We start from the raw sequence: 19,044 nt of genomic DNA on the forward strand, positions 1-19,044 counted from the left end.
TGCAAGGAAGAAGATGTAATGGGTACACAGCCCATGCCACCCCATGCTTTTACCTCAGTCACCATAGAGAGGACATGAGAAAATGGGATGGAAAATCTGCGTCGACCCTAGAGGCACGGGTACGCGAGTTGCAAAGAAAAATAATCAGAAAAAAAAAAAGGTTCTGTGAGAAACTTCCTGCTACAACTTGCAGCGTGCAGTCCTCCAAACACAGAAATGAAGATTCTGACCAGGATTAGAGGGGCCCTGCCTCCAGCCAGGGGGAGGAAAGGGACAACCGAGTTTATTGGACTGTGGATTCGATGGCCAGGCACGTCAGAGGCACAGAAGTATAAGGTTTTAGTAGACACCGGTGCACAGTGTACAGTAATGCCATCAAGCTATAAAGGGCAAGAACCCATCTGTATTTATGGAGTGACGGGGGAATCCCAGCAGTTAACTGTATCGGAGGCTGAAGTGAGTCTAACTGGGAATGAGTGGCAAAAGCACTGAACGGTGACTGGCCAGGATGCTCCATGAATCCTTGGCACAGACTATCTCAGGAGAGGATTTTTCAAGGACACAAAAGAGTTCTGATGGACGTTTGCAATAGCTGCCTAAGAGACGGAGGGCATTAAGCAATTGTCTACCTTGCCTGGTCTCTCAGAGGACCCTTCTGTTGTGGGGCTGCTGAGGGTCACAGAACAGCAAGTGCCAATCGCTACCACAACTGTGCACCAGCAGCAGTGTTGCGCCAACAGAGACTCCCTGATTCCCATCCATAAGCTAATTCATCAATTGGAGACACAAGGAGTGATCAGCAAGACTCATTCACCTTTTAATAGTCCCACATGGCCAGTGCAAAAGTCTAATGGTGAGTGGAGACTAACAGTGGACTATGGTGGCCTGAACGAAGTCACGCCACCACTAAGTGCTGCAGTGCCGGACATGCTAGAACTGGACTAGAACCAGTTCGGCTTCTATTCACACTTAAAAACACTTAAAAGTGAATTCAAAAGGTGCATTGGATCTGTCAAAAACTAAAAAAGAACAATATAAACAAACAAAAAAAAAAAAACTTGCTCCTACACTGGCACTAACACGCAATCCTGGTTTTAGCTAGGGTAGAGTTAAATTTCTTCCTAGTAGCTGGTAGGGTGCTATGCTTTGGATTTAGGATGAGAAGAAGGTTGATACCACACCGATGTTTTAATTGTTGCAGAGCAGTTCTTACACCAAGCCAGGGACTTTTCAGCTTCTCGCCCTGTCCTGCCAACGGGCAGGCTGGGGGTGCAGCAAGAGTTGCAAGGGGACAGACCCAGGACAGCTGACCCAAACTGGTCAGAGGGGTATTTCATGCCATCTGGGGTCATGATGGACAGTATATGGGGGGGGCTAGCCGGGGAGGGGGGACCAGACTGCTAGGGGTCAGACTGGTCAGCAGTCAGTGGGTGGTGAGCAATCACATCATGCATCACTTGTTCTGTACACATTTTTATTTGTAATAGTAGTAGTAGTAGTAGTAGTAGTAGTAGTAGTAGTAGTTTCTGTCCTAATAAACTGTCACTATCTCAACTCACAAGCTTCAGTTTCTCGTTTCTTTCCCCCATCCTGGGGAGGGGAGGGGGAAAGGGCTGTATAGCGTTTAGTTGCAGGCTAGCATTAAACACAACAGGCGCATGCTGCATCCTCAGCTCCCAGCAATACACAGTCCAAATTTCAAAGCTGTCTCCTCAAAGGACAAGCTTCAACCACCCAGGGGTGCACTTGCCCATAAGGTGTCACAGGTTCCAGGCTAAACGTGCTGTGTACCAGCCCTCATAACCACACCACACACCAGTCCCCTAAGGGCATTCCCACCCAGTGGCTGGCAGACTCCAAGAGAACCAAGGATGCCCACTGCCATGGGGAACCTGCAGGAAAGGCTCAGCTCAGGTCTCAGAGCTAGGGCTGGGTGCATTTTTGAGCTGCTAAAAGTCCATTTGCTGATTTGCATTGCTGGGGTTCTCAAAGTGCCATTGCAAGAGACTTGCCATCTGGGGGCTTCATCCAGGTTCTACCCTCACAGCAGAGGGGTGACGAGACACTGACAGACAGCAGCCACAGAGTGTCATTAATGCAGAGCGAAGAAGAGGAGGAGGAGGTGTCCCAGCAACATCAGCATGCTGGTCTTGGTGTGGGGGTGACAGCAGAGGACTCAGCTGGAGGCAGAGGGAAAACCCAGACATGAGAGCATCCCCATGTGGGACCACCGCAGGGCTGGAACACGCAGCCCCACAGTCCCCTCCCCGGGGGCTCCTGCGACCCACAGCCCATGGGAAAAGGAACCTGACCCCTGGGACACCCGGCAGCCACCTCCCGCCCATCTCAACCAGGTTCTGCCACCTGGTACAGCCGGTACCTGTCCACGAGCAGGGGTGCCTGCGGGTCAGCTGGGCGCTGCTGGAGGACACGGGGTTGCTGGCCCTGCAGGTGTAGGTTTCCAGGGAGGGGTTGAAGGAGAGGGACAGGGTGCTGTTGGTGCTGTTAGAGCCCCCTGGCACGACCCTGCTGGCGGGCATCCACTCATAGGTCACGTCTTCCAGCTGCACCCAGCACTCCAGGGTGACATCGCAGCGCTCCGGGTTGTCCCCGTTCACTATGGCACGTACGGTAGGTTTGGGGACCACATCTGCAAGAGGCACTGGGATGTCACAGCCCGCCCTGTCCCCAGCGGGGTGCCGGGACCACCACCCCCCCAGGCTCACCATACACCTTCAGGTAGACGCTGTAGGTGTGCTCCATGCCCGCCACGTCCTCCAGGTACACCCAGTAGATGTTGCTGTCGTTTTTCTGCAAGCAGCTGATCTTCAGCGTATTGTTGGGGAAGAGCTCAAGGCGGTCCTTGAAAGGGCCATTCGGGTACCGGACTCCCCTCCCGTACTCATGGATGGCAACCTTCAGGAAGCTGCCATAGCGCCAGTGGCTTTGGTGGTAGGTGGTCGTCTGGGTCTGCGGCGGGGGGCTGAGGTACACCACACCTCCCACCACCCCTACTTCCTGTGAGGAGACCGCCTGCACCCGTGCTGTGGGGAGAGCAGAGAATTGTGCTACCAAGCATGGCTCGGGGGGACGGGGCAGCCCCTTGCCTCAGCCACCCGCCTTTGTAGCCCCCTGGGGCTGTGAGGCATCGGAAAAGGCTGCCCAGAGAAGGCGCTGGGGCACCGTTCCTGGACATATCTGCTGTGGTGCTCAGGGACACGGTCTCCTGGCAGACCTGGCAGCACTAGGGTAACGGTTGGACCTGGTGGCCACGGTGCTCTTTGCCCTGGGTGGTGGGGTCACCGCCCCTGCGGGTGTTCAAGGAAAGGTTGAACGTGGTGCTTGGGGACATGGGATAGTGGGTGACTGTGGTGGTTGGGGGGTGGTTGCACCACATGAGCTTGGAGGGCGTCTCCAACCTTAATGATTTTGTGATTCTTTACCAAAATTAAAGGTTACTTTGCAATGCCCAATGGTGGGAACACCCTGAGGCTCATCAGCCCAACTCCTGCCTCCAAGAGCATGGAGTCACTGCATATATCCAAGAGTGCTGTCCACTTGCTTGAGCATCGACTGTCTTGGGGCCATGCCCACAACCCCGCAAGCTTCTTCTAGGGCCTGACCAAAGCAAAGTCTTCCCTAACAGCCGGTCAGGCCAACCCCGACTCCATTTCCCCACATCCTGTCACCATAGAGAAGAGACCAGGGCCTGCATCGGTGCTGCCCTCATGAGGAAGCTGCTGGCCGCCATGAGGCCTCCCCTCAGCCTACTCATCTCGGAGTTACGCAAACCTCGCACATCGCGCCCTCTGGTCCTTCCCATGGGCAGGGGACGGGCGGCCATTTTGGCTGCCTCAGCCCCAAACGCCCTGTCCCCCCCTGCAGGGCCACGCCCCAGCTGCCTGCCCCCGTGTCCGTACACATCCGTGCCTTTCCTTTTCTCAACACTCGGAGCACCTTGAGAGGCACGGCTTCATGCCGAGCTCTGTCACTGACATTTTTGCTTCCACTTTTGCTTCCTTTTCTCCCCCCTTCCCAGCTCACTAGGCAGCCCTTAGCCCCCCTGCTTGCTGGGACACTGGGGTGCCCCATGGGGAGCGAGACAGACATCAGGGTTTCTACCCAGGTCACAGCTTGGGGATGGAAATTGCTGGAGAAAAGAGTGAGGATGGAAAAGGCTCTTGTTGGACGGGCGACCCACAGGCACCACCCCAGTGCCCACCTCCACCACCACCACTGCCCTACCCAGCACCATCCGCCCCCAGTCCCGCATCACAGCCCACCCTGCACCCTTGTCCCGGAGGACACCCCACACACACACCCTGATGTTACCTTGCACAACAGAGAAGAGGAAGAGGAGCTCCACTGCAAGCCCCACCGCCATCTTCACTGCAGTCTGGCACACAAATTATCACTGAAACTCACGTGGCTCCAGCACAGAAACCCACAAAGCCCCCAGCTCTCTGGTCAAGAAAGTACGTTCAGACGAAAAATAAAGAGTGCACCGTTTCTTCCTCTTTTGTGTCCTCAAGCCTGAGAGAGCCGGAGGGCGGCAGTCAAGCTGAGGAAGGGGAGGTTTCGGCTACACATCAGGAAGAGGTTCTTCTCCGAGGGTGGTCGCACAAAGGAACAGGCTCTCCGGAGGAGTAGTCACTGCACCAAGCCTGTCTGAATTTAAGAAGCATTTGGACTGTGCACTTAGTCACATGGTCGAAACTTTTGGATAGACCTGTGCGGTGCCAGGAGTTGGACTCGATGATCCTTGTGGGTGGGTCCCTTCCAACTCGCGATATTCTATGGTTCTTTTGGGGGCAAAGGGCAGCGAAGTCCTGTGCTGGGGGCAACCAAACACTTGTGAAGGAAGGGCGATGGCAGCACCTGCTGAGCCCTGACCCAGTTTAATTTCAGCCCTCTGCAGTTCACACCCATCAGGGAGGAGATCCGATGCCAGCAAGAGGTGTTCCTATGAATGTGCCAGCGCACACAATGCTGCAGCCAGACGGGCAGTGCCTGTCCCCGTCCCCAGGCACAGCGGGGCTGAGCATCACTGGCTCAACCCACACCAGTGGGAACTGGCAGAAGTGGGGGTCAAACCGTGTTGTCACCATGCAAGCTGCAGCCTGGGTGCTGCAGGTCACCCCCCATGTGCAAAGCATGGCCGTTAGGGAAAAAATACCATGATGGAGAATGGCTTGGGCTGATGGGTGCAGCTCGGAACCGGCAGCCTCAGATGATTCTGCTCATTAGGAGCACGGGGACCCTGATTTTGGGGCCAGACCCTTCTGCAAAAGGAGATGCATCTCCTACATCAGCCCCCGCTGACAGGCAGCAGCCTCAGCCCCTTCCATGTGCCTGAAGTCTCTGCCCCAGATTCTCCATCAATGCCCACACTGTCCTGCGTGCAGGTTGCAGCCCCCACCCCAACAACAAACTCCCTCAGCCAGGCACAGCCCAGACTTACCTCCCGTGGCCAAGGCGAGAGGGGGTTGGGACTTATGCTATTGGAAGGGATATTATTCACCAAAAAGAAATAAGAAAAGTCTCTTTATGCTCATTTGCATTTTGCATTCACCCGTATTTAGTGCGAGAAGTATTCTGCTCACACCTGCATGCCTTGAAGAGCAGAAGACAGGGCGTGGGCTGGCTCCGATCGGCAGCAGCACAGCGGTGCCTGAGCCCCAGGTTTCCTTGCTAGGACAGCCAGCTCCCCCCCAGCACCCTCCCAGCACAGCTCCCCATTAACGATCCCCATTAGTGCTCCCTTCACAGGGAGCAGACACAAAGGTATTTTGATGCAGGGAATCAGACGAGAGGGGAGCAGGCAGCACCATCAGGAGAGAGCTTCCATCAAAGTGGCACATTTAATTTTAATCCCGAATAAAATCCCTTGATCTTGCCTTTGGTGAGATGTTTGAAGCCAGAGCCCCTCTTCCTCCTCCCCTCCCTTCTCCCAGAGCCACTCGTGCCATGGGATAACTTCAGGGGGAAGGGACATGGGGGCATTGCTGGACACGGGATGGCTCCAGGTGCTCGAGGCCATGCCCAGCATCATGCTCCTGCCCTGAAATCATCCCCAGGGCCACCCCAGTTCACACAGCAGAAACTTTTCCAAGTTCCTCAGCATTGGCTTCAGAGGCTCCCAATCCCAGAGCAAGGTGATCCACCCCCCGCTTCTTCCCCCTCCAAGTTACATTTGAGGCTATAAATAGTCAGTTAAGCTAATTAAACCAGCCCCACAATTGCCTCTTGCAGTTCAGCTTCTATTCACACTTAAAATGAATTCGCAAGGTGTATTGGATCTGTCAAAAAATTAAAAAAAAAAAAAAAAAAAAAACAACAACAACAACAAACAAACAAAAAACAAGCTCATACACTGGCACTAACGCACATCCTGCATCCTCAGCTCCCACCGACGCACAGTCCAGATTTCAAAGCCATCTCCTCCACAGACAAGCTTCAACCACCCAGCCTGTCCCCCTTCCCTCGCAGCAAAGCCTCCAAGGCGCAGTTTGGGTTTGCAGTCCTTGTAAAACCCCATGTCTGGATGTTCTCATCTTGAGCAAGTCCCCAGCTCCCCACGGGTGCTGCCCCTTGGGTGCTGGCTCCAGAAGAAGAGGAGGTCTTGCCAAAACAGCCAGGGGCTAGGAGTGGTGGTTGTCCACAGGAGACGGGGACAAGGTCCGCGGTGGGAGACTCAAGTGTTTCAAAGGCACCGTAGGCTGCAAGGAAAGGGGGGAGTTTCAGCCCGGCAGGGACTGGCGGGTGTCGCTTCGGGTTCCCCACAATGGCATTTACAGCCCCGCACGGGGAGGGTGATTTGGAGCTTTCATTAGTCACCAAAAAACACCCCCAAAGTCACCCAAATTCCAGCAGCAGAAGCTGCAGAGTGGAACTTGGAGAGGAGATGCGTGGGGCTCCTCTCCCCGCGGGGCCGGGGCCCGTTTTACCTCTGTGTAGGCAGTGCAGACCAGAGCTGGATCCAGCTTCTTCCTCCTGATGGAAGGGGACTGTGGAGCAGAGAAAAGACCTGCCGTTAGGGGCAGTGGGTGGCTGCTGCCCCACCAAAGGTCCCTAAGGGCATTTCAGGAGCATTGGGGAGTGCTGGGTCCCACCGAGCACCGATGCCTTCAGCTTGTGGGGAGGATTTGGGTTTCTCTGCCAAATTCCCTCGGCAGGGAAAGCTCACCTTCTTGGTAGGTTGGATAGTGGAGTAGATGGTGCAGCTTTGGGGCTCCTGGAAGTGTCTGGGCCCCTGCCAGGGTGAAACAGTGAAAACGTGCGATGAAAAGCAAGTTATGGGCAAAAGGGGCAGCCCTCTGCCCAGGGGGCCACCCAGATTCCCTCCCCTGGGTTGGAGCCCCACCTGTGCTTTGGTGGAGACCACGGCGTAGATAGTGTTTCCTACCACATTGGCCTCCCTGTTCCTGTTCTGCAGGAGAAAGCAGCCCCAGGATGGTTAAAGGACACAGCCCAGGGCGACAGACACTTCCAAACCGATGCCACGGGGGCCACATGCTGCCCGGGGGCACAGCATGGGGAGGGGGCACCCAGGGACGCCCCCAACACTCACAAGGTCTTGGCCAGCTTGGACTTTGCCCACTTCCTCATAGACAGTCATCGATGGCTCGACGGGTCCTGGGGGAGCTTGAAGGGTCAGAGCAAGGGATGAGCGGTTGCAGCCCCCATGCTGGGGGGATTCAGCCCCTGGGAAGCATTCGAGTCAAGCAAAGCAGAGGGAGAAAGGCATCCCTCGGCAGTCTGGAGGTTTTGTTCCTCCTCTGAATAGAGCTAGCACTGACCACAACCCAAATAGTCCCCGAGACCCCATGGGGAGAAGCCTCCGGTGCTGCCACCGGCTTTGGGCACGGCGCTGGGACAGGACTCAGCCCATCCCCGGGGACCTCCCTGCAGAGCCAGGGGCTTGGTGGCTGGTCCCACATCAGCCCAGGAGGGACGAGTGGCTGAGGGCCAGCACTGAGAGCATTAGCAGGAGCGCAGAAGCTGCAGAGCCAAATCCCCGCGCCAGCCCCGGGGTCAAACCTGCCGAGCCGTCCTTCCGTCGCTTCCTCCAGCACCACCAGGCGACGAGGGAGACAGCCAGCACCAGCAGCACGGCCGCTGCCCACAACAGGACAGAAGACACTGAGAAGAATGAGGGCAGAAGGCTGACGTGGGGCAGAGCCTGGATGTTTCTGAAGCACAGTCCCCATCAGTGCCACAGCTCAGCACCTGCCCAGGAAACCTCAGCCCCGATGTACATCTCCCGCGCCCAGCAGTCACCGTTCCATTCCCAAGAAGGGAAGCTGGGCACATTTTAGCCCAGCAGCAGCATGGCACCCTCTGGAGTTTCACTGGGGAAATGAAGGTCCCGGAGACCGGAGCAGTGCAGGTGATGCACCCCCAAAGCCAGTTTTGATGGAACCGAGGGCAAATTACCTGTGCGTGGAGGGAGGCAGAACGTCCTGGTGTCAATGCTGTCTGTGCTCCAGCTGACCGGGTTGCTTGCATTGCAGATGTAGGTCCCAGGCTCGGTGTCCCCATGCACCCACAGCACCTTCTCGTGCCCCAGGGGCTCCCCATCACGGGACCAGCTGTAGGAGACGTTGGCAGCACCGGGCACGGAGCAGAGCAGCGAGAAGTTGCACCGGCCCTGCTCCTGCTGCAGCACTTGTGCGTTCAGGCGCAGCTGGCTGATGGGCTCTGTGAGGACAGGGGGGTGAGAGGGGCCGGGGAGAGTGCTGGGGGGGAAAAGAGGGGCAGCCACTCACCCCACACTGACACGTGGAAGCACTGAGAATGAGTGAGGCCAGATGTAGTCTCAAAATCTGCAGAGTAATTGCCGCTTTCTGCCTGGGTGACCGGGCTGATGCGCAGGGAGAGGGTCTCCGGGTGGAAGGTGGCTCTCCCAGAAAAACGATTCCTGAAATCTGGATCTTTATCCTTTAAAGCACTCACAATGACCAGCTTGGTTCCTGAATCCAGTGTCACTTTCCATTCCAACTTTACCCATGCTTGTGGTGTTTCCTTGGGCAGCAGCTGCAGCTCTCCTCCGGCAGACACAGCCCTGTCCTCACACCCTGCGGTCCCAAAGAAGAGGCACGGGGTGAGCATGGGGGGTGCTCCCGGGGCAGGGAGAGAGGGGGCTCACCCACTGGAGCCCCCTGTGCTGGTGTCCCCATACCCTCTGGGCACCAGTGCTCGGCGCAGCAGGACCAGGTCCCTGGGTGTCCCCAGCTCCTGCAGCACCCCAAGCTGGCCGTGTGTCTGTCCGCACCCCGTACTCACAGCTGGTGGCTGCCCGTGTTTGTATCATCTCTGACCTGAGCAGAGGTGTTTGCAGCCCCTCCAGTAAGGCTCCAGTTGCTCGGTTTTGCCCCAGCTCCTTTCTTGCCTGCCCAGCCTGGGGAGCAGCAAGAACCTTACCCAAGGGACCCTTCCCCCCACCCCGAAGCTGGGCTTTCTCCCCTTCCTGTTCAGAGCAGCCCCGGATGTCTGGGCTTCTGGTAGAGGTGAGATAAAAAGCCCTTAAAAAAAAAAAAGAAAAACAACAACAACAAAAACCACACACACAAAAGGCAGCGGTCACCAGGACGAGCACGCACGCAGCCGCTCCGTTTCCTCCTGCCTCCGTGCAGCTGGGGCTGCACCAGGCTCTGCAGCAGCCCCAAAAGGTGGGGGGCTGCTGAGGGTCCCCAGCTCGGCATGGCACAGCCGGGTGTGCTGCCGCCCTCCCATAGCCCCCTGTATGGCACGGCCACAGAGACAAGCACCAGGTCGGGGATCACAGCTCCGCGTCGATGCTCGGAGGGCGCTGACAAAGCCACCGGCTTCGCTCTCCTTGCGTGCGTGGGTGGGGGCGAGACCCGACTTGAGACACCAAGCCTAAACCTCACCTTCATTAAACTGCAGCCACCAGACCCCGATACAGAGGGGACACCCCCAAATCAAGCAATAGGAGAGTCTGGGACGTGCAAAAGAAGGAGCAGCTTCCCTGGGAGGGATAAGCACTATTTATCCCCCGCGGGCTCACACCTGAATCACACTGCACTGTGCGCCCCCCGCTCCAGGCACCCAGGAGCCTTCAAGCAATGGGGACAGCTGAAGCTTTGCAACCACGTCGTGCTGCAAGAAAACCACAAAAGGCACCGTGACGCCCTCGGCCAGGCTGTGCCTTGCCCAGCCACTGCGGTCACAGCGAGCAGGGGAAGAGACAATGCAAAGTGTAGGCTGCAGAGGTGTGAATGCAGGGGCCGAGCTGGTGGAGCACGCCAAGGTTAACCGCACCGGCACCTCCAGGGAGGTTTTGCAGCTCAACTGAGCCCCAGCTTGCTGCAGGTTTTGTTGCTGGAGCTTCAAGCCAGCAGCATCCCCCCAGGTGTGACCCCCCCGGGGCCAGTTTGGCAGAGCTGGCCAGCAAACTGGTGGGGATGGGGTGGTCGGGGAGAGGAGGCAGAGGTGGTGCCCACCCCGCTCACAGCAAAAGCAGGGAACGTGATGGGGGCTATGGAAATGTGTCCAGCGGATGCTGAAGGCACCAAACGTGCCCCCGAGCCCAGGCACTTGCAGGGGCTCTGCTCCCCACGGCACAGAAGTCTCCAGTTTTAGGAAGAGCCTCAGGCACTGACAGTTCCCCGAAACTGCTGTCAGAAGAGGCTGATCTCGCTCAGCAGAGAAATCCGGCCTGCAAAAGGGAATTGGCGCGGCGCGGCGGCCAGCGATGGCCCCAAATGGGCTGGGCCGGCCTGGGTGCAGAGGACAGAGGCAGAGAAAACCCCAAATACTCCCCCAGCCCCTGTCCATCTCCTCAGGACCCCCGAGACCGGCTGAAAACCCACGTCCCACCCGCGCGTCCCCCCTGCCCTGACCGCAGCCTTCAGCCACCCCACCGTGCCGTCAGCTCGCTCTGCGCCCCCTCCTCACCTTGGGCACCTGCAGGGAGTGGGGCTGCCACCCACAGCACCAGGCACAGCGCCATCCACGGTGCTGGCAGAACATCCCGGGGCTGCTCCATCTCTGGAGTGTGCGAGCAAGCTGTCTGCAGCTGGAGAAAGCCCTGGGAACCCGTGACCGGCCATCAACAACTTCCTCTCTCGCCTGCGGTTCCTCAAACCCTCATGGGTGCACACTCCAGTGCAATATCCTCCGCGTTGCCACAGCTCGCCTCCGGCCACCCCCGCTGTCCCTGCGTCACCAGTGGGGAGGATGGGACCATCTCAGGCTCCCCTGGCCCCTGGGGGATTCGTGCTGCTGCATCCCAAGCGAGCTCAGCTGCAGGGCGCAGTGGCTGCAAACCTCAGGGGAAACTAATTTTAATTACGTAAAGGGGGTGCTTTTGGGGTTTTGCTTTCTTTTTGCAGTTTGTCTTTGGGAGGAGAAGGTGCTCAGAGGCACTGGCTGCTCGCAGTGTACAGCATGCGAGCACCCTGACACCAGCTTGGAGACAGCCCCGAGCAGGATCCGGCCCACCAGAGAGCAGTGCCCAGCCCGGCCTGGGGGTCAGGGAGGTACAGGACCAGAGCTGCCTTCTCCCTCACCTCCCAGCACCTTTCTCTGGGACCTAATAAAGGCATGAATGTGGGGTTGATTTTTTTTTTTACTTCTTCTCATGCTCGTTCCATGTTTTGATGCACTTCTCACTCGTAGCCATGCAGGACCTCGGTGATGCTGCACCCACGGGCGAAGCTGGGCGATGCCCCTGCTCAGGGCTCCATCCCTCTCCTCCCACCGCCCCATGGAGCCAGGCTGTGGGTACAGGGCCAGCCTCCTGCCCCATGCATTACCCCACAACTTGCTGAGGATCAGCCCCCCACGCCTGCCCTCACGGCCACGTCATGCCTCGTTCCTGTTCCTGCGTGGCATGGTGCAGCTGGCCATGCAGCGCGCTGCCCTTCTCCTCATCCCTTTCCTCTTCCTCAGCCAAGCCCAAGGTAAGCTCATTGGGAAACTGCTGTTACTTGCCTGCCTCAGATCGTCATTCAGCTGTGGCATTGGTTTTGGTTCTTTCTTTTGTGTCTTTTGTGCCAACCAGCAAGAAAATGGTCACTAGCGAAGTCCAAGATCATCTTTTGAGTGGCTGGGGGAGAAGAACCCCAATAAAGTGGCACTGAAAGCAAAAAGCAGTTTTTTGAGGGCCTGAAATTTTCCCTGCTGTGCAGTTATTGTGAATTATTTTTATTTTTTTTTTGGAAAGGATGCATATCTATGAGAAAATATTCTAGTTCCAAGGCTTTAGTGTGCTCTGGGAGGGAGAAGCAAGCAAGAGCTAAGGCAGAGTTGGTTTTTGCAAGAGACAACTCTCTTCATATTGGCCCTAGATAACAAGCATGGATTGGGAACAAATAACCCCGAAGTGGGTGTACATGACAGTAGCTCCTTCTCACTACCCACAAACAACTGGTGATGGAGGATGTGAGAGGCGAAGGAGGAATTAACTGCAAGCTCCTTCCGAGAACGAGGGGAACTGAGCGGTGATGCAGCCACACGCTGCTGGCCACTTTCCAAGTGCCAGAGACCCCGGCCAGTCCTGGGGCTAGGCTGGGTGGGGGACTCCCCTGCAGCACAGCTGAGCCCCCTCCCCAGGTTTTTCTGTCACCCTGGGACCCCCCATGCCTCATGCTCACCCCGTGCCTCTTCTTTGGGACCGCAGGGTGCAAGGACAGGGCTGTGCCTGCCAGAGGAGAGCTGCGGCTGCTGCCCAAGGAACCGCTGCAAGCATGGGTAAGGTTGGAATGGAGAGTGGCACTGGATTCAGGAACCCAGGTGGTCATCGTGAGTGCTTTAAAGGATGAAGTTCCAGATTTCAGGAATCGTTTTTCTGGGAGAGCCACCTTCCACCCGGAGACCCTCTCCCTGCGCATCAGCCCGGTCACCCAGGCAGACAGCGGCAACTACTATGCAGATTTTGAGACTACATCTGGCCTCACTCATTCTCAGTGCTTCCACATGTCAGTGTGGGGTGAGTGGCTGCCCCTCTTTCCCCCCCCAGCACTCTCCCCGGCCCCTCTCACCCCCCTGTCCTCACAGAGCGCATCAGCCAGCTGCGCCTGAACGCACAAGTGCTGCAGCAGGAGCAGGGCCGGTGCAACTTCTCGCTGCTCTGCTCTGTGCCCGGTGCTGCCAACGTCTCCTACAGCTGGTCCCGTGATGGGGAGCCCCTGGGGCATGAGAACGTGCCGTGGGTGCATGGGGACACCGAGCCTGGGACCTACATCTGCAATGCAAGCAACCCGGTCAGCTGGAGCACAGCCAGCATTGACACCAGGACGTTCTGCCTCCCTCCACGCACAGGTTTGTGGGACGTTTCCTGCACCTTTATGTCCTAAATGAGCTTTGGGACTGAAATCTGTTTGGGATGAATGAGTGGGAGATGTGGCAGCATGCAGGTGGGGGCTTGGCAGGATCAGTCCCGCGGGATGCTCCAAACCCAGTGGGGCTCGGTGACCCCAAGGTGGAAAGTGCCCCCCCTTCCCCATCTTTTGGCTCTTCAGTTGCAGATGTTTCGTGGTCCTACTGCAAAACCAAGGGGGTTCTCAGCCTCCTGGTTCTGGGCAGCCTGGTGGCTGCTGTGGTCATCACGCATGTCCTCACGCGGCAGCAGGACAGGAGCCAGGCGGTGGCATCCCTGTCCCAAAGCACTGGACCCCCAGGAAGGGACTCGCAAGCAGCCCAACCCCTGTGAGTTGTTAACCCCCATGAAAATGTATCAACAAGCCAATAAATCTCTTTTTCTCTAGCATTCTGGTGTTCCTCAATCAGTTCTGGGCCATTCTGCAGATCCCCAAGCACCCTTCCTGACTTGTCAGCTGCCCTTCACCTTGGCTGTGGTGCTGGGACAGCTTTTGGGGACCTCAGGGACACGCAGCAGGGTCCCCCCCAGCACGGAGCCCTGGTCCTTGTCCCCTTGTGCTTCCCAAACGAGCATCCCAAGCATGGGGCAGGGCGGGGGGCTCCCCATCATCCCAGCTCCATCTGGGAGAAGCAGCGCATCCCAGCCCTGCTTTAAACTCTTCCCCCGCTCCCCCCCCCCGGTCTTTTATCTGGGCAGCTCTGCGTATCGCTCGCGCATCGCCGCAGGTTTCTTCTCGCTGCCAAATCTCTTTACCTCCAGATCTGCCGCCGTCAGATAAACTGCGAGCGAGGCGCGACGGCGAAGGAGCACCGCCTTATCTGAAGGCGGCAGCGGTTTGTTGGCCCTTATCTAGCCCGGCCGATAGATACGCTGCAAAATCGACGGCGCTGGGAGATATTAATGAGCTTGTCCAGAGAGTGGTTTTACCCTGCTCCGCTTTGCTTCCTGCCCTGGGATTTCAGGGCTGCCCAAATTAAACCTGCACAGCCCCGCACTGTCCCCTGCACGGCTGCCCCGGCCAGTGTGTGATGCAGGGAGAGGGGAGAGGAGCCCCTAATCCGTGTGTGTCCCCCCCCCCTCGCCGTCTGCATCTGCCCTGTGATCCCCTCGCCGCCGCTAATCACCTTATGGGCTTGGCGCCTAAGCTCATTGTCTCCCAGCCCTTCCCGATCCCCGGCCAAGTGGTCAGCGCCGCGGCCCCGAGGGGAGCCCCACGCGCCCCGGGGATGCTCTGGGAGGGCCTCAGCATCCCCGGGGATGGTGTTAAAGGACGGGAGCCGGGCAGATCCTGGGCAAAACTCTTGGAAAAACTCCTCAGCAGCAGCTCCCATCTCCCCAGGGTGGGTTTCCTGCAGCCCCGAAGCAGGCACGGAAGGGGCACAGGGTCCCCGCTCCTCCGTCACCCAAAGCGATGGGGGAGCAGCATCAGCCCCCTCCAGGGGCGCATCCCGCCCTGCCACGGGACCACTCGGCTCCATTTCTCCTTTGGGGCAGTAAAGGGACGCCTCACGTGCCCATCGTTAATTGCTGGGTGCTCGTTAGTCCCCGCTGTGCCCTCTCGGGGCCGTTTCCCCGCGTGTCCCCGCTCCCCATGGTGCTGTGGGACGCGGGGGCTCCCCCGGCCCCGGCCCCCTGCTCGCAGGCAGAGGAGCAAAAACTAATTAAGGCTACAGAGGAAAGGCGAGGTTGCAAACCTCCACTCCAGAGCAGGGGCTGAGCCGATTAATTAGAGCTTTTGTCTGCGGCCGGGTTCAACATGTAGGGAACAATTTACATCAAGGGGACCTTCCCTTTGCTGTAGGAGCTTTCTGCGGCTTGCCCGGGGAGCGCGAGCCACGGGAGAGAGGGGGAAGAAAATGAGAGAGGGAGGGAAAAAAAAAAAAAAAAGGAAGGGAATGAAAGGGAAGCATTTACCACGTTTCACAGACCACATTGAGGAGGAAGGGAAGATGCTGCATACTCGAAGCACCGCATTGCAGAGGAGAGGGTGTTTTTATTCAGCGCATCATCCGCGGTTTCTCATCCCCCCTTCCAGCGAAATGTGGCCCCTGAGATGTGCAGGCGCCGGGGGGCTCCGGGGGGGAGCCGCTCGCGTGGCCGCACGAGGGACGGGGCCACGGGGACACAGGGACACGGGGACACGCGGCCGCTGCTGGCCCTGACCCCGGCTGCGGGCAGGCGATGCTGCGGGTGGGTGCAGGATGCGGCCCCTGAGCCCTATGCAAGGCTCTTGGGGTGCTGCTGCCAGGGGGGGTCCCCACGGGCACCCCACAGCCCTGCCCCGCTGAGGCTGCGACCGCTTCTGGCTTTTAGCTCGCCTGCAGCCCCCCGGCTCGGGGGCGCAGCCCGTTCCCGCAGCGCCCGGCTTCCCTTTCGCTGGAAATGAAATGGGGGGAAAAAGCAAGCTTTTAGGCAAAACGCTCGCCCTGCCCAGAGCGCGGCTCTGCCCGAGAGGTGGCAGCATGCGACCGCGCACCGGGCCGGGCTGGCTCCGGGTGGGGGTCCCCCCCCCACCCCCGGGCACCCCCTTAGGGTGCAACCCCTGGCTCCGTGCATTAACCCCAAACCGCTGGGGTGAAGCTGGGAGCGGTGGAAACCCTCGCTTTGGTCGGGTCAAGGATGGAAGGAGGCTCAGGAAGGTCTGGTGACCACGGGAAGAGGCAAATGAACGCCCAAAGCTGCTTTATGCAGCGCCTGAGCTGTGGGGTGATGGCAGAATTCGTGCCCCTGCTTCCAGGTGGATTTGATGGGGAACGGGCTGGGATGCTGGGGGCTGCCCGGGGCCACCTTCCCTCTCTCGGTCCCCTCCAGCCCCACCGGGTTATTCGTCACCCACACGGGCAGGACGGGCTCTGCAGGAGCTGCCTCCTCCTCCCTGCGCACCCAGGGCAGGATCAGACCCGGGCACACCTTAGCAAAGCTGCTGCCCCTTCCTCAGCAAAGCCCGTGCCAAATCACCCCGTCCTTCACCCCACAAACACCCACATCCCTCCAGCCAGCCTCATGCAATCGCCCTCCACCAGCCCCAGGGCTTTCCTGCTGCAGCAGGGCACAGCTCCACGGACTGGGGGTCCCCAGACACCCCCACAGAGGAGGGGACCCAGGGGCATGGCCATGGCCACGCTGCTCGGCTGAGGAGGCTGAGATGCCGGGCAGGGAGCCTGGAGCATCCCGTCTGCACCAGCACCCATCCCTAGGGATGCTTTGGGGTTGTTTCTAGGAGGAATGGGGACAGTGGGACCGGGCACAGGCACTGAGCACCACACAGGAGACGCCACCGCAACGGGGATGGGCAGGGGGCAGCCCCTGGGTGCTGGGGGAGGAAGGCATCGTGTGGCCCAGGGGGTTTTTGTGGCCACCCTCCTCGGTCCACAGGTGATGCTGAAGGAGGCTGTCCACGTGGTGACCAAGGACTGAGCCCTGCGAGGACGAGAAGTGAAGCAGCTGCCCCCAAATCCAGCGACACCTCTCCCCGTCCCTGCTCCCACCCCGTGCCCTGCAGTGCCTTGTCCCAGCACTCCCCATCCAGGGATTCCTCTGCTACCGGGTCAGCATCAGATTCATGTTTACGGCCCCAAATTCGGTGTGAGATAGTAACTCAGCGTCTCATAAAACCTTCCATAGTTTTTTAATAAGTGAATTATTTACTGGTGACCCTGACTAAATGCTGTGCGGCATAAATTATTGACGGGCAGATCTGTCAAAAAGTTCTCATAAATAAGTTATCCGGTGCCGTCTTAATGTTCCCAGTAAATTACTCATTCAATCTGCCGTCTAAATGCTCTCCTGGGAAAATTACTCCCGCCTGCTGATTTATGAATTAGGACTGGGCAAATAAGGACGAGCGGGAAGGAGAGCCCTGCTGGGGCACCCCGGGCTTTCACGTTGCTCTGACGTTTTGCCCCGACGTGCAGAGCCTGGCACTGCCCCATCCACCATCCCCACACGGCCTTGGCGCAGGGAGTGTGTAGGGTTTGTAGGGTCTGGCTCCGGGGGTGCCACCCCCTGGGGATTTGGGGGGGCACGGAGCTCATTTTCTTGCACCTACAAGGTGGCACAGATCCAGCCCTGCCTTGTGTACCAGTCCCAGCAGTTGTGCCCCCCCTACATCTCCCAGATCCCCCAGCAGCATTTTCATGCTCCCCCCACACCCCACACACCCCGAGCACCCCTGCAGGGAGCCCCAGCTGGCGGCAGGCTCGTTACCTGGGCTTTATTAACACCACGGGGCACCGCGCGCATGCTTTATGGCTGCTATCATCACCAGCCGGCAAACACGCATTTCCATCTCCCCCAGCAAGCCTAAATCCTCCCTGCCAAGGGCCAGGGCTTGCTCTCCACATCTCGAGTGTGTGGAGAGAGCCGTATTTCTCCCAGGTCCTGCTGTTATTAAGCAGGAGCAGCAGGAGCCCGGTACAGAGGGAAAATCCCCAGGCACCGAGACCCGGCCCCTGTCCGGCACAGCTCCGCTCCCCGTCCCCTCCCTGTGTCCGCTTCCGAAGCATCTCGCTCCTCTGCCTCTTTGCCAGACCTGATGGAAATCATGCATGAAGCGGGCCTCAGACCCGTGGGGTAAGGGGATGAAAAAGCACAGTCCCCAAGACAAGGCACAGGGTCCCCAAGAGAAGGCATGGGGTCTCCATAACAAGGCACAGGGTGCCCAAGACAAGGCACAGGGTCCCCATGATGACACACAGGGTGTCCATGACAAGGCACAGGGTCCCCAAGGCAAGGCACAGGGTCCCCAAAACGAGGGACAGGGTCCCCAAGATGAGGCACAGGATCCCCAAGACAAGGTACGGGGTCCCCAAAACAAGGCATAGGGTCCCCATGCTGAGGCACAGCCTGCGAAGGAGGCAATCAAACCCAGCCTGGAGGATGGGGAACAGGCAAGAAAATTCACACCTGAGAGCTGCGAGGGCGACCTCCCACACTTTGCCCCGGGTTTGTCCCCATGGGGGGCGGGGACGGGGACAGGGTGGATGCACGGGCACTGCCTGGGGATGCCCCTCGATCTCCACAGCTCTCCCAGAGCATCCTGACGCTGCTCCGTCACCCGCGCGCCAGTGTTTGCTTTAATAATTGAATGCCAGTTTGGGGGACAATTATTTATTTAAAGGAAACAGCGTGTTAACAAGAACACAATCTAATCCCCCGTGACAGATGTCTGCTTTATTAGCACCTCTGTCCGAGAGCCGAGCCTGGGAGGCGAACAAACAAACACAACAAACAAAACCTCGTTAGGAGATGGAAGCACACTCCAGGAATTAGTGTGCGAAAGGGAAAAAAATAAAGAATAAACAGCGATGGCACCTCGGAAACACAACTGGTGTTTCCACCAGTGTTGGGGTGCTCGAGGTGAGCTGCGAGGGGTGGAGAGAGGGTGAAGCTCAGAGCTGGGGCTGGCCCGGCCCTGAGGCGACGATGCTGGAGGCAGCATTTTGGCCATTTCCTTGGCATTTGGGGCAAATCTGTGGTTAGGCAGCACCCGGCCAGCCCCAGGGCTCCCGGCTCTGCTCTCGCTGGCCCTGGGGAGCTGCTGCTGAGCGGTTTGCTGATGGGGAAACCAAGACAGCGAGCGGCGAAGCAGCTGGATCCCGAGGAAGCCCCGCTGAGATCCTTTATCCCCGTGACTTTGACCCGCTTGTGAAATTTGTTTTCAATCAGCCAAGGAGTTCAGAAGTTATTGGCAGGGA

The 19,044-nt window shown here is 58.3% G+C and overlaps 3 protein-coding genes across 4 annotated transcripts; 1 reads left to right on the forward strand and 2 right to left on the reverse strand.

The window, feature by feature from the left end:
- Positions 1-1,513: 1,513 nt before the first annotated feature.
- On the reverse strand, positions 1,514-4,470 carry LOC311219719 (CD48 antigen-like). The gene is made up of 4 exons (XM_084302995.1): positions 4,333-4,470; positions 2,727-3,044; positions 2,381-2,650; positions 1,514-2,180 (listed from the first exon to the last, which is right to left on the reverse strand). The coding sequence occupies exons 1-4, from the start codon at positions 4,382-4,384 to the stop codon at positions 2,137-2,139; spliced, it is 684 nt and encodes a 227-aa protein (XP_084159121.1). The 5' UTR covers positions 4,385-4,470; the 3' UTR covers positions 1,514-2,136.
- Positions 4,471-5,961: 1,491 nt separating this feature from the next.
- On the reverse strand, positions 5,962-11,009 carry LOC311219711 (natural killer cell receptor 2B4-like). 2 transcript variants are annotated; one of them, XM_084302984.1, is made up of 9 exons: positions 10,921-11,009; positions 8,769-9,077; positions 8,437-8,700; positions 8,041-8,142; positions 7,571-7,644; positions 7,364-7,429; positions 7,187-7,252; positions 6,948-7,007; positions 5,962-6,719 (listed from the first exon to the last, which is right to left on the reverse strand). In XM_084302984.1, the coding sequence occupies exons 1-9, from the start codon at positions 10,973-10,975 to the stop codon at positions 6,642-6,644; spliced, it is 1,074 nt and encodes a 357-aa protein (XP_084159110.1). In that variant the 5' UTR covers positions 10,976-11,009; the 3' UTR covers positions 5,962-6,641. The 2 variants fall into 2 exon arrangements, with proteins under 2 accessions (XP_084159110.1, XP_084159109.1); XM_084302983.1 differs by having other exon boundaries at positions 7,571-7,704.
- An 834-nt stretch (positions 11,010-11,843) lies between these two features.
- On the forward strand, positions 11,844-16,765 carry LOC311219953 (SLAM family member 9-like; the record flags this gene model as incomplete). Its single annotated transcript, XM_084303309.1, has 6 exons — positions 11,844-11,927; positions 12,647-12,955; positions 13,024-13,287; positions 13,488-13,674; positions 14,045-14,117; positions 16,724-16,765. The coding sequence occupies exons 1-6, from the start codon at positions 11,858-11,860 to the stop codon at positions 16,763-16,765; spliced, it is 945 nt and encodes a 314-aa protein (XP_084159435.1). The 5' UTR covers positions 11,844-11,857.
- Between the last annotated feature and the right edge of the window lie 2,279 nt (positions 16,766-19,044).

The sequence above is a fragment of the Netta rufina genome, assembly GCF_964035555.1.
Source record: "Netta rufina genome assembly, chromosome: 29".
Taxonomy (NCBI): domain Eukaryota; kingdom Metazoa; phylum Chordata; class Aves; order Anseriformes; family Anatidae; genus Netta; species Netta rufina.

What these genes read in the sequence shown, in the direction of transcription:
- LOC311219719 (XM_084302995.1), bottom strand. Translation starts at nt 4,384, where the DNA reads ATGGCGGTGGGGCTTGCAGTGGAGCTCCTCTTCCTCTTCTCTGTTGTG. An exon ending in CGTCTACCTGAAGGTGTATG is followed by an intron (nt 2,651 to 2,726) that starts GTGAGCCTGGGG and finishes TGCCTCTTGCAG; the next exon opens with ATGTGGTCCCCAAACCTACC. An exon ending in GCACCCCTGCTCGTGGACAG is followed by an intron (nt 2,181 to 2,380) that starts GTACCGGCTGTA and finishes CTCTGCCTCCAG; the next exon opens with CTGAGTCCTCTGCTGTCACC.
- LOC311219711 (XM_084302983.1), bottom strand. Translation starts at nt 10,975, where the DNA reads ATGGCGCTGTGCCTGGTGCTGTGGGTGGCAGCCCCACTCCCTGCAGGT. An exon ending in CTGCCTCCCTCCACGCACAG is followed by an intron (nt 8,143 to 8,436) that starts GTAATTTGCCCT and finishes CATTCTTCTCAG; the next exon opens with TGTCTTCTGTCCTGTTGTGG. An exon ending in TCCAAGCTGGCCAAGACCTT is followed by an intron (nt 7,430 to 7,570) that starts GTGAGTGTTGGG and finishes TTTCTCCTGCAG; the next exon opens with AACAGGAACAGGGAGGCCAA.